General features: G+C 41.7%; 1 protein-coding gene across 2 annotated transcripts in view; it reads right to left on the bottom strand.

Moving 5' to 3' along the window:
* Positions 1-14,629, bottom strand: part of OCA2 (OCA2 melanosomal transmembrane protein) — a 299,659-nt gene extending 285,030 nt beyond the window's left edge. For both annotated transcript variants that reach the window (XM_082395480.1, XM_082395481.1), the window contains exon 1: positions 14,489-14,629. In XM_082395480.1, coding sequence (XP_082251606.1) covers positions 14,489-14,628 — 140 coding nt within the window. In that variant the 5' untranslated portion in view covers position 14,629. The remainder of the gene's footprint in view (positions 1-14,488) is intronic.
* Positions 14,630-14,855: the final 226 nt, after the last annotated feature.

Raw genomic sequence — 14,855 nt, forward strand, 5'->3', positions numbered from 1 at the left:
GCAGCAAGGGAAAAGCAACAAATAACATACAAGGGAATCCCATTAAGGTTAACAGCTGATCTTACAGCAGAAACTCTGCAAGCCAGAAAGGACTGGCAGGACCTATCTAAAGTGATGAAAGGGAGAAACCTACAACAAAGATTACTCTACGCAACAAGGATCTCATTCAGATTCAATGGAGAAATTAAAACCTTTACAGACTAGCAAAAGCTAAGAGAATTCAGCATCACCAAACCAGCTTTACAACAAATGCTAAAGGAACATGTCTAGGCAGAAACACAAGAGAAGGAAAAGACCAAAAAAGGCAAACCCAAAACCATTGAGAAAATGGTAATAGGAAAATACATATCAATAATTACCTTAAAAGTAAATGGATTAAATGCTCCAACCAAAAGACACAAATGAGCTGAATGGATAGAAAAACAAGACCTGCATATATGCTGTCTATAAGAGACCCACTTCTGACCTAGGGACACATACAGACTGAAAGTGAGGGGATGGAAAAAGATATTCCATGCAAATGGAAATCAAAAGAAAGCTGGAGTAGCAATTCTCATATCACACAAAATAGACTTTAAAATAAGACTATTACAAGAGACAAAGAAGGACACAACATAATGATCAAGGGATCAATCCAAGAAGAAGATATAACAATTGTAAATATTTATGCACCCAACATAGGAGTACCTCAATACATAAGGCAAATGTTAAAAGCCATAAAAGAGGAAATTGAGTAACACAATAATAATAGGGGACTTTAACACCCCACTTTCACCAGTGGACAGATCACCCAAAATGAAAATAAATAAGCAAACACAAGCTTTAAATGACAATTAAACAAGAGGGACTTAAGTGATATTTATAGGACATTCCATCCAAAAACAGCAGAACACACATTCTTCTCAACTGCTCTAGGAACATGCTCCACGATAGATAATATCTTGGGTCACAAATCAAACCTTGGTAAATTTAAGAAAATTGAAATCGTATCAAGTATCTTTTCTGACCACAACACTATGAGACTAGATATCAATTACAGGGGAAAAAATCTGTAAAAAATACAAACACATGGAGGCTAAACAATACACTACTAAATAACCAAGAGATCACTGAAGAAATCAAAGAGAAAATTAAAAAATACCTAGAAAGAAATGACAATGAAAACATGATGACTCAAAACCTATGGAATGCAGCTAAAGCAGTTCTAAGAGGGAAGTTTATAGCAATAAAATCCTACCTCAAGAAACAAGAAACATCTCAAATAAACAACCTAACCTTACAACTAAAGCAATTAGAGAAAGAAGAACAAAAAACCACAAAGTTAGCAGAAGGAAAGAAATCATAAAGATCAGACCAGAAATAAATGAAAAAGAAATGAAGCAAACAATAGGAAAGATCAATAAAACTAAAAGCCGGTTCTTTGAGAAGAGAAATAAAATTGGTAAACCATTAGCCAGACTCAACAAGAAAATAAAGGGAGAAGACTCAAATCAACAGAATTAGAAATGAAAAAGGAGACGTAACAACTGACACTGCAGAAATACAAAGGATCATGAGAGATTACTACAAGCAACTATATGCCAATAAAATGGACAACCTGGAAGAAATAGACAAATTTTAGAAAAGCACAACCTTCCAAGACTGAACCAGGAAGAAATAGAAAATATAAACAGACCAATCACAAGCACTGAAATTGAAACTGTGATTAAAAATCTTCCAACAAACAAAAGCCCAGGACCAGATGGCTTCACAGACGAATTCTAACAAACATTTAGAGAAGATCTAACACCTATCCTTCTCAAACTCTCCCAAAATATAGCAGAGGGAGGAACACTCCCAAACTCATTCTATGAGGCCACCATCACCCTGTTACCAAAACCAAAGATGTCACAAAAAAAGAAAACTACAGGCCAATATCATTGACGAACATAGATGCAAATATCCTCAACAAAATACTAGCAAACAGAATCCAACAGTACATTAAAAGGATCATACACCATGATCAAGTGGGGTTTATCCCAGGAATGCAAGGATTCTTCAATATATGGAAATCAATCAATGTGATACACCACATTAACAAATTTAAGGATAAAAACCATATGATAATCTCAGTGATGAAGAAAAAGCTTTTGACAAAATTCAACACCCAATTTATGATAAAACCTCTCCAGAAAGTAGGCATAGAGGGAACTTACCTCAACATAATAAAGGGCATATATGACAAACCCACAGACAACATCTTTCTCAATGGTGAAAAACTGAAACCATTTCCTCTAAAATCAGGAACAAGACAAGGATGCCCACTCTCACCACTATTATTCAACATAGCTTTGGAAGTTTTAGCCATGGCAATCAGAGAAGAAAAAGGAATAAAAGGAATCCAAATCAGAAAAGAGGAGGTAAAATTGTCACTGCTTGCAGATGACATGATACTATACATAGAGAATCCTAAAGATGCTACCAGAAAACTACTAGAGCTAATCAATGAATTTGGTAAAGCAACCAGATACAACATTAATGCACAGAAGTCTCTTGCGTTCCTATACACTAATGATGAAAAATCTGAAAGAGAAATTAAGGAAACACTCCCATTTACCACTGCAACGAAAGGAAAAAACACCTAGGAATAAACCTACCTAAGAAGACAAAAGACCTGTATGCAGAAAACTATAAGACACTGATGAAAGAAATTAAAGATGCTACAAACAGATAGAGAGATGTAATGTGTTCTTGGGTTGGAAGAATCAACATTGTGAAAATAACTATACTGCCCAAAGCCATCTACAGATTCAATGAGTCCCTATCAAACTACCAATGGCATTTTTCACAGAACTAGAACAAAAAATTTCACAATTTGTATGGAAACACAAAAGGCCCCAAACAGCTGAAGCAATCTTGAGAAAGAAAAACAGAGCTGGAGGAATCAGGCTCCCTGACTTCAGACTATATTACAAAGCTACAGTAATCAAGACAGTATGGTACTGGCACAAAAACAGAAATATACATAAATGGAACAAGATAGAAAGCCCAGAGATAAACCCACGCACATATGGTCACCTTATCTTTGATAAAGAAGGCCTCTTCAATAAGTGGTGCTGGGAAAACTGGACAGCTACATGTAAAAGATTGAAATCAGAACACTTCCTAACACCATACACAAAAATAAACTCAAAATGGATTAAAGACCTAAATGTAAGGCTAGACACTATAAAACTTTTAGAGGAAAACATAGGAAGTACACTCTTTGACATAAATCACAGCAGGATCCTTTTTGATCCACCTCCTAGAAAAATGGAAATAAAAACAAAAACATACAAATGGGACCTAATGAAACTTAAAACTTTTCCAGAGCAAAGGAAACCATAAACAAGATGAAAAGACATCCCTCAGAGTGGGAGAAAATATTTGCAAGTGAAACAACTGACAAAGGATTAATCTCCAAAATACAAGCAGCACATGCAGCTCAATATCAAAAAACAAACAACCCAATCCAGAAATGGGCAGAAAATCTAAATAGACATTTCTCCAAAGAAGATATACAGATTGCCAACAAACACATGAAAGGATGCTCAGCATCAATAATCATTAGAGAAATGCAAATCAAAACCACATTGAGGTATCACCTCACACTGGTCAGAATGGCCATCATCAAAAAATCTACGAACAATAAATGCTGGAGAGGGTGTTGAGAAAAGGGAACCCTCTTGCACTGTTGGTGGGAATGTAAATTGATATAGCCACTATGGAGAATAGTATGGAGGTTCCTTATAAAACTAAAAAAAACCCTACCATATGACCCATGGGCATATACCCTGAGAAAACCATATTTCAAAAAGAGACATGCACCACACTGTTCATTGCAGCACTATTTACAACAGCCAGGACATGGAAGCAACCTAAGTGTCCATCAACAGATGAATGGATAAAGAAGATGTGACACATATACACAATGAAATATTACTCAGCCATTAAAAAAAACTGAAATTGAGTTATTTGTAGTGAGGTGGATGGACCTAAAGTCTGTCATACAGAGTGAAGTAAGTCAGAAAGAGAAAAAAATATATGCATGCTAACACATATATATGGAATCTAAAAAAAAATGGTTCTGAATAACCTAGGTGCAGGACAAGAATAAAGACACAGACGTAGAGAATGGACTTGACAGGGGGAAGGGGAAGGGTAAGCTGGGACGAAGTGAGAAAGTGGCATGGACATATATACACTACCAAATGTAAAATAGATAGCTAGTGGGAAGCAGCCACGTAGCACAGGGAGATCAGCTCAGTGCTTTATGACCACCTAGAGGGGTGGGGTAGGGAGGGTGTGAGAGAGACCCAAGAGGGAGGGGATATAGGGATATATGTATACATATAGCTGATTCACAATGTTATACAGCAGAAACTAACACAACACTGTAAAGCAATTTTACTCCAATAAAGATGTTAAAAAAAAACTTATGATTACCAGGGGGTAAAGGGAGGAGGGATAAATTGGGAGATTGGGATTGACATATACACACTACTATATATAAAATAGGTAACAAATATGGACCTAGAGTAGAGCACAGGGAACTCTACTCAATACTCTGTAATGGCCTATATGGGAAAAGAATCTAAAAAAGAGTGGATATATGTATACATATAACTGATTCTCTTTTCTGTACCCCTGAAACTAACACAACATTGTAAATCAACTATACTCCAATAAAAAATTTTTAAAAATCATAAAAAAACAGTATCCCAACCATAAAATTTATATGTGCCTCTCCACCCTAATACACCTATTTAAATGATGATTATGTTTTATAATTATTATCCAGGCCTTAAAAAAAAAAAAAGAATGGAGAAGGAGGTAAGCTTTCTAGATTTTACTCAAACTGATAAAATAATGGCAACAGTACTGTGACATGTAATGTATACATAATTTAATATGTAGAGCAACCACTTTGAAAAGCTATAAAAGATACATTTAAAAATACTATAAATCAAAATGGGATTATAAAATATATTTAAGTAACCCACAGCCCTAACATATCAAAATTACATTGAATATAAGTGGTCTGAATACAAAAATTAATGCAGAGATTGGCAGAGTAGATTAAAAAACACAACTCATTTATGTACAGTCTACTTTAAAAATAACAAGATAGGTGGGCTAAAAGTAAAAAGATGGACAAAAGATATATCATTCAAGCATTAATCCAAAAAAAGCATGAGTGGCTGTATTGTTACAAGATATAGTAAACTTCAGATCAAAGAAAATTTCTAGGGACAGACAGAGATATTGTATAATAATAAATGGGTCAGTTTACCAAGAAAACATAGAAATATGAAATGTGTATGCACCAAACAACAGAGCTTCAAAATATGTGATGCAAAATTGACAGAATTGAAAGGAGAAACAGACATGTACAGTTATAGCATTGGATATATCATTTCTCTATCAGCAATCAATAGAACAACAAGACAGAAAATTGGCAAGGATACAGAAGAACTGAACAATACCATCAACAAGTGGGATCTAATTGATATCTATTGAATAATCCACCCAACAACAGCAAAACATTTTTTTAAATGCCCACTGAACATATATCAAGGTCATATACACCTTGAGCCATTAATTAAAACTCACCAAATTCAAAAGAATTGAAATATACAGTGTGTTTTACAGACACAATGGAACCAAATTAGAGATTAATAACAGAAATGCCAAAAATTTGCACACTTGGAAATTAAAAAACACACTTGTAAATAATCCAGGAGTCAAAGACAAAGTCTCAAGGTAAACCAAAATTATATTGAACTGAATTAAAATGAAAATATAACATATCAAAATTTGTGGAACACAGCTAAAGCAGTGATGAGAGGGAAAGTTATAGCACTAATTGCTCATATTAGAAAGGAGAGAGTCTCATTGATAATCTAAGTCCCCTCTCAATATCCTAGAAAAAAAAAAGCAAGATAAACCCAAAGCAAACAAAAAATAAGAAAATAATAGGTATAAAAACAAGAAAATCAAAAACAGAAAAACAACAGAGAAAATGAAACAAAAACAAGTTCTTCAAAAACGTCAATAGAATTGACAAACCTCTAGCACAACTGACAAAGAAAAAAGAGAATACAAATTACCAACACAAGGAATGAAATGGGGAATATCACCACAGACCACCAGACATCAAAAGGATAATAATTGAACACTATGAACAACTCTACACACATAAATTTGACTAAATGAAAAGGACCAATTCTTCAGAAAAGCACAAATTAGTATAACTCACCCAATACAGAATAATTTGAATATCCTATAAGTATTAAGTAAATTGAGTTTGAATGTTTAAGTTCCCCCCCAAAAAAATTCCAGGCCAATATGATTTCACTGAAAATTCTACCCCACAATGAAAGAAGAATTAACACCAATCCTACCCAATCTCTTGCAGATTACAGAAGATGAGGTACACTTCCCAATTAATTTTATGAGGTCAGTATTACCTGATACCAAAATCGGACAGAGACAGTACACAAAAAAAGAAAACTACAGGTCAGTATCTTACATGACTATGATGCAAAAAACCGTGATAAAATATTAGCACAGGAAATTCCACAATATGTAAAAAGAATTATATACCATGTCCAAGTAGGGTTTTTTCCAGGGACTCAAGGCTGGTTCAATATTCACAGGTTGACCAATACTAAATATGAACCAGTAATTCCACTTCTAGGTATATACTCAAGAGAAATGAAAACATATGTTCACACAAAAACTTGTACATTAATATTCATAAAAGCATTTTTAATACTCAAAAAGTATATGCATACTCTTTGTAAAAGTATTATGAATACTTTTTTGTATTATTTTGGAAACAACCCAAATGTTGATCACTGATTAAGGGTAAATAAAATGTGGAATGGAATATTACTTAACAATTAAAAAGGAAGAGTATACCAATGCATGCTACAGCACGGATGAACTTTGAAAACATTATGTTAAGTGAAAGAAGGTAGTCACAAAAGTGCACATATTGCCCAATTCCATCTACATATGAAATCTTCCAAATAGGCAAATCTATAGAGACAGGGAGTAGATTAGTGTTTGCCTAGGATGGATGGAGGAGGGCACTGTTGGAGGAAAGTGAGGAGTGACTGCTAATGTGTGTAGGGTTCATTTTGGGTTGGTGAAAATGTTCTAAAACTGACTGTGGTGATGGTCACACAATTCAGTGAATATACTAAAAACCACTGAATTGTACCATTTAAATTGATGAATTGTATGGTATGTTAAGTTATACCTCAATAAAGCTAATAAAAACATCAATCAATATTATCTACCATATTAACAGGCTAAAGAAGAAAAATCACATGATCATATTAATTGATGCAGAAAAAAGCATTTGACAAAATTCCACACCCTTCATGATAAAAACTCCAAGAAAAACAGTAATAGAGGGTAACTTCCTCAACGTGATAAAGATTATCTACCAAAAACCTATAGCTAACATCATACTTAATGGTGAGAAACTTGAAGATTTCCTGCTAAGATCAGGAACAAGGCAAGGATGTCCAATCCCACCACTTCCACTCAACATAGTACTGGAAATTCTAGCTAGGCTAATAGGACAAGAAAAGGAAGTAAAGGCATACAGAGTAGAAAGGAAGAGATAAAGCTGTCTCAACTTGCAGATGGTATGATTTTCTACACAAAAAAAATCCCGAGGAACCTACAAAAATCTCATAAGACTAATAAGTGAGTTCAGCAAGGTTATAGAATACAAGACAAACATTTCAAAATCTAATATTTCTACATACTATCAATGAACAGGTCGACCTCAAAATTAAAAACATAATACCATTTACAATTGCTAAAAAATATAAATAGGTATACATCTAATAAAACATTTACTGACTCATATGCTGGAAACTACACAATGCTGATGAAAGAAATAAAAGAAGATCTAAATAAATGGAGAGATAAATCAAGCTTATGGATTGGATGATTCAGTATAGTGAAGATGTCAATGTTCCCAAGATTGGGATTTAATGTAATGTCTATCAGAATTCCAGAAAGATTTTTTATAGATATAAATAAGAGTATTCTAAAATTTATATGGAAAAGCAAATAATTGAGAATAACTAAAACAATTTAGAAAGAGTAGATTTAAGTGGGAGGAACCAATCTATTCAATTGCCAGATTTACTCTATAGCTAAGAGTGTGGGGCTTCCCTGGTGGCGCAGTGGTTAGGAATCCGCCTGCCAATGCAGGGCACACGGGTTCGTGCCCCGGTCTGGGAAGATCCCACTTGCTGCGGAGCAACTAGGCCCGTGAGCCACAACTACTGAGCCTGCGCGTCTGGAGCCTGTGCTCCGCAACAAGAGAGGCCACGATAGTGAGAGGCCCGTGCACCGCGATGAAGAGTGGCCACCGCTTGCCGCAACAGGAGAAAGCCCTTGCACAGAAACGAAGACCCAACACAGCCAAAATAAATAAATTTAAAAAAAAAAAAAAAGAGTGTGTGGTGTGGGCAGAGATATACACACAAGGATCAATGCAACAGAACAGAGGACCCAGAAATAGGCCCACACAAATATGCTCAATGGATTTTGACAAAGGTGCAAAAGCAATTCAATGCAAGAAATACAGCCTGTTCAACAAATGGTGCTGGAGCAATTGGACATCCATAGGCAAAAAAGAGAGAGAGAAGAACTTTTAGCTCTGTCTTACATCTTATATGAAAGTTTATCCAAAATGGACCACAGACTTAAATGTAAATTGTAAAACTATAAAAGCTTAAGAAATAAACATAGGAAAAAATCTTCAGGATATGGGGATTGGCAAAGAGCCTTAAACTTGACACCAAAAGCACAATCCATAAAACAAAAAAGTTTTTGATAAATTGAAATTCATAAGAATTAAAAATTAAAAAATTTTTGCTCTGTGAAAACTTAAGAGGATGAAAAGGCAAACTTCAGGCTGGGAGAAAATATTTGCCAATCACATATTCAGAAAGGGACTAATATCCCTAATATATAAAGAACCCTCAACACTCAACAGTAAAGAAACAACCCAATTAGAAAATGGACAAATATACGAGGAGTCACTTCACTGAAGAGTATATATAAATGGCAAACAAGCACATGAGAAGATGTGCTTTAACATCATTAGCCATTAGGGAAATGCAAATTAAAATTACGATGACATATCACTGCATACCTAAAATTTAAAAACAGAGACACCGCCAATTGCTGGTGAGCAGGCAGAGACTGGACCCTGCTGGTAGGAATGCAACATGTCATAGACAGTCTGGGAAGCAGTTTGACAGTTTCTTATAAAAGAGCTATCATATGCCCCAGCAGTTGCACTCCTGGACAGTTATCCTAGATGAACGAAACTTACTCTCACACAAAAACCTAGCTACAAATATTCACAGCAGCTCTATCCATAACAGGCCAAAACTGGAAACGACCCAGCTGTCTGTCAACAACTGTCAGTATCTGAGTGGTTAGGAGGCAGGATCCGATGGTGGAGGGGGAGGACCCCGAGCTCACCTCTCCCCACGAACACGTTGAAACTATAACCACATATAGAGCAACTCCTGCTGAGAATGACCTGAAGACTAGCAGAATAGCTCATCTACAGCCACGGCTCTAAAGAAACAAGCACACAGAGTCTGGTAGGAGGGGAGGCGAAGCGGTCTAGTTGGGACCCACATACATAGCAAGGGACCCAGAAGAGGAAGGGGATATCACAGGCTAAGGGGTCTTCCCTAGGCAGTGACGGGTTCAAGCCATATATTGGGCACCCCAACCCTGGGATCTGACACTAGGAGGATGAGCCCACTTAGCCGATTTGAAATCCAGTGGGGCTTACCACAGGGCTGCAGGAAACCAAGACTCCGCTTGAAGAGTGCATGCACTTGCTTACTCCCGCTCCCAGCTCAGAGGCAGCAGACTGAAAATTACCTGAGGCTCTGGTTGGTATCCCAGGACTGCCACAACATGCTCCCCACTCGCCTTGGCCCCTCCTGCTGATGCTTACCAACCCGGCTCCAGGCCATGCTACTCCGGCCTCACTGCTCCTCCAGAGGAGGTGCCCAGAGTGTGGTAGAGGGGCTCATCAGATGACAGCACTGGGTGCAAGGGTGCCCAGGGGATAGTGCACATGGGGGGGACACTGGTCATGCCCTGCTGGGGAAGACAGGGGGTTCTACCCCTGTGCGCTTCCCAACCTGGTCCAGCAGCCGTTGTTCGCTGCTCCGGGCCAGAGGGGAAGCTCAACAATGGAGGTGTTAAGAAAAGGGGATCGATAGAGCCGTGCTCCCCATGCTCCAGCCAGGGCTGGACACCTGCAGCCCTTCCTCATGGCTCTGACAGCAGAAATTGGCTGGGGCTTTGTGGGCATGATGGAATTTCTTTGCATTTACAGAGGAGAGCTCAGGTTTGGTGCAAATGAGGCAGCAGGGACATGAGAGACAGGAATTGGAAGGCGAGAAGTCCTAGGTACCTGCCCTCAGTGGCCGTCAGCCCAGCAAGACTGCACCTAAACAAGCATCTCCTTGGTGCACTGCGTGTGTTGTGGTGCTGTTCTGGCTGTCCTGAGAATGTGGTGCCCTCTCCTGCACAGGCATGCCAATTAAATAAAGTGTATTACTGAATACAATGCCAGCATGGTGGTTTTACGGTAGTGCATAAATTAGCAGCAGCAATACACATCAAATGGAAAATGGTTTCTTTGTAAATTTTAAGAACACCTTTCTCCAAGTTCTTTAATCATTTGACATAATGCAATGATGAAAAGAGAAGACAGAAAAAAAAGCATACTAGCTGCTGTGAAAACTTGATTACTAAAAAGAAATCACTCTACAGGCAATTCCCTCCTCCCATGGACAATGTCTGAGTCCTGAGAAGACACCCCAGTCATGGAATGTCCCTCTCCCCATAACACACCCTTCAGGACCAAAGCTTCCTTCTTGGTGCAGAACTGTCCAGGTGGCGGCAACCTCGGGACTGTGGCTGGGTCCACTGAATTTGGTGCACTCTTTCTAGGTGATGAAGCCCAGGCAAGGTGCAGGTGTAGACCCTGGGGCCGTGGAGGCCGCCGGGAGTCAGCCTCCTCTCAGCCCGGCCTGTGCACAGAGACAGACATTTCCCAGCAAGGGCAGTGCAGGGGCCTTTGCCCTTATCCCACTCCAGGCCAGGACACAGACTGTGGAGTCTGATCTTTAATCCCTTCAGATGGCTCTTGCAATGAACGAACTGGGTCAAAAGCCTCCCTTTACGTTCTCGTTTTAAAGTGTGGACCACGAATGCCCCCTGCCATGTCAGTAAACAAAGGATGTTGTGGCCATCGAGCAATCAGCCTCTGCAGCCACTTCCGACTGTGCACCCTGAGGAGATTCAGGATGGAGAAAAGCAAGGGGGATGCTGGCCCCAGAGAGCTGAGGTGCACATCAAAGGAATGATTTCAGTAAGCCCAGACTCTAGTATTTCCCGTATATAGAAAAGCACTAAATTCCTTAACTTGAGATGTCTGGTTCTTTTTAATTAACGGTAATCTTTTGATGTTCCAACTACCTGGTTTCTGTGGCAAAAACTCCTATATATCCTGGCTCCCCCCTTACTTCTTCGAAGCAGTCCCTCAGAGCTATTCTTCTGGGGCATGAGTCCACTGAATAAAGCATAATTCTCAACTTTTAGGTTGTGCATTTCTTTTTCAGTGGACAAGGGCGGCCTTCCTCTGAGCTTGGAGGCTCGGAGGGTGGCCCTCCCACTCAGTGCTCCGGGAAGTGGGCTTTGACAGCCCAGCTGCAGGCTTTCTTCTCTCTTCTCTCTCTCTCTCTCTCTCTCTCTCTCTCTTCCTCTCCCCATTGTGGGAGACGTTAGATCTGAGGTAGGAGATAGATGGGCCCCTGAGCCGGACACCTGGGGTTTGTCAAGTGGAGCAACTCTGAAACTCTGGTCTCACCCAGACGCTCCAAGGACAAAGCTGGTGGCAGAAGCTGAGCTCTGCTGAAGTAAGGAGATACGATGACCACTCCTGAGGTCAAGGAAAACTTCCCTGTCTGCACATGCGCAGGAAGGCTCCGTGGGGGTCAAAAAGGGAGGGGCCGCCACCCCATAGTGTGTGTGGACATGCACCCACAGGCCTCTGGGGTGGGATCCCTCGTAGCAAAAAGTTGCACACGCATGTGGGGAGGGTCCTGGGACCAGTCAGGTGTGAAAAAAGAAACGAGATAATTGGCCAAAGGTAAACAAAGACCTGGAAGGACTGTCCTGTAGAAGGGACTTAAGTTGCCTCTGTACTGCGCTCCTCATTCGGGACGCCCGCCCTCCTCTCCCGGTGTGTATTTCTGCCCCATTTCTGACTTGTACTGTGCTCCTCCTCGTTAGAGAGGACACTTATACTCCTTCTCTCTGGATGTGTATTTCTGCCCTGCTCTGTCTCAAATAAACAAATTGCTTCTCTGTGTGCTCTCCCATACGTTGTGCTGTGTCTTTAATAATAACCTTTGTACCTGTTTTTACAGTTTTTGCCTCCTTGAAACATTCTTGCTTTCAAACGGGGGAAAGAGCTAGGGCCCCTTTGCTTCTAGCCTCTAGCGCCTGGTGGCCTAGCGGCTAGGATTCCTGGTTTTCATCCAGGCTACCAAGGTTCAATTCCCGGGCAGGGAAGTAAGATCTCTCTTCAGGACCGCTCTCGGCTGTCCCTCCGAGATCAGATCCTGCTACTTGAAAAGAGACCTGCGCTGGGCAGAGTCCTGCTCCCACCCCTGTAGAGTGCGTTTCCTGTGGGCTGGGGGTCTCGGGGGCCCTGCACATGGGCGACCTGCGCAGGTGCGCGGCTCCCTGAGAGCAGGCAAGTGCCTCCGCGCACCCCGCAGCAAAATCCGGAATCAAACCTCTGTAAAATCCAACCAGCAAGTGAGGTTCTCACCCACGGACAGGTGACTCCCCAGTTCCCCTCGGCAGCCCAGACCACTGTGTCCAGCTGCCTTCTTGTCTACCCCGATGTCTCCAATGTGCCCAAACACCCCCATTGAAGTCCTGAGGCCTGGCCCTTCCCCCGGAGCCCTGCGACCATTCAGGTGCACATATCACAAATCAGGAGCGCCTCTGACGACTCCCTCTGACCCTGCAGACCCCTCACCTAGGCAGTGCCCCCCTGACCTGACTGTGCAGCCACCCCTCAGCTGGCAGGACTCAGCAGTGGCTTTCTAGAGCCCCCTAGCTGCACCCCACCACTTAACCACAGCGATCTTTCCAAAACACACGTGATGCCCTGGCCTCAGGCTTAAAACCTTTCTCAGGCATCTAGGCTGCTGAGTCTCCAGCAGCAGCTAGGATCTCCCCTCCCCCACAATTCCTGATGATCTCAGATCTCAGCTAACCCCAAGGGTGTCATGTCTTCTCAAAGAACAAGAATAGTATCAGCATTGGCTTTTCATCAGTGCAGTAAAACTTTAGGAACTTATGTTTCTAAATCATCCCCACATTACACCTGATTTGAACAACTGCACTCAAGTGCTTGTAAGCTAAATTTGCAATAAGGAGCAGTTTTTGTGCAATCCTTTACAGTTTACCTAGAGCTTTCACCTCTGTGGTTTCTAATGAGATTTAATCCTTATTAGCAATTATAATAAGTGCGAGTAGGTCTCCCCAGATGCATTCCAGCTCCCAGGCCCTCCAAGCCCTGGCAAGCCTTGCGCCAGGGGCCTGGACAGCAGACCTCATGCCCACCCCTGACAAGCACACCCCAGGGATGGCATTTCCTAGATGATGTAGGTTACAGTGGACTGCCTTGTATTTAGGCTATAGAAACAGCCCACCCTGCTCACAGCCTCCTGTTGGCTCTTCCTCAGAATCACTGCACGTTGTAGAATTGTCACATCCCTTAAATCAGCGCTCAGCCAGGCCAGTGTGGTGGGAGCCCCAGACACCTGCCCTGACACCCTGGCCCAGGCCTGGGTGCGCAAACCCAAACACATCCACACCCAGGGATGCCTGTGCTTCACATCCACGTCCTTGGAAAGAACTGCGACACGAAATCCATTTATTCCACCGTGTGCGTGGCCAGAGTGCAGAGAAGCAGCTCTGAGGGATTCAGTGTTTTCACCCTGGCACATTCCATTCCACAGGAACGCCTGACTAGCGCTCACGGGGGTTCAGCCAGCAGTGGGAGCAGATGCCACCCAGCAGTTCAGGCAGAACATTTGCTGCCTGAACACTTCCAAATTCTCCGCCTCCTGATCCCCGTGGCCCACCCGGGCTCGGTCGCCCTTTGTCCTGGGAACTTGCCTCCCAGTGAGCCATTAAACCCAGGAAATGCTTGGCGTGGTGGTGAGCCCGTGTTCTCACACCAGCTACTCAGTCTTAGACTTTGTGCGTTTTCCCTTAGAGGAACGCTCCTCGCTCCTTAAAGCAACAACTCAGCACAGGCTTATTGAAACCCCGCCTGCTCCCCAGAACAGGTCAGCTCCTCACCTCTCTCCCAACGAACCTGAAGACTTGATCTTCCTCCAAGAGTGAGTCTACTGTCCAAGGTGAGAGCTCTGAATGGTGACGGAGGCAGTCCCAGGAGTCAGGCGCTCCCAGCCCGCTCCGCAGTCCTCCTGCCCTCCTGGCCACGCCCACAGGCATCACGACAGGCAGCCCCCCCACCAAGTCCCCGCTCCCGCCCCTGCTCCCTCACCCCAGCAGCTGCAGGAGACAGTCAGGAAATGAAGACAAGAGGCTCTGGCCTCTGGCCTCTCTGAACGCCAGGTGCAACCTGCGTTCGCTGTGCCCTTGTCAAGCTCTACTTGTAGAAGGTGGCCAAGTATTGATACTTGTAACGGGTTTTTCCCTGTGAACAAGAATTGGGAAAA

This window comes from Balaenoptera borealis (genome assembly GCF_965194805.1).
Source record: "Balaenoptera borealis genome assembly, chromosome: 6".
Lineage (NCBI taxonomy): Eukaryota > Metazoa > Chordata > Mammalia > Artiodactyla > Balaenopteridae > Balaenoptera > Balaenoptera borealis.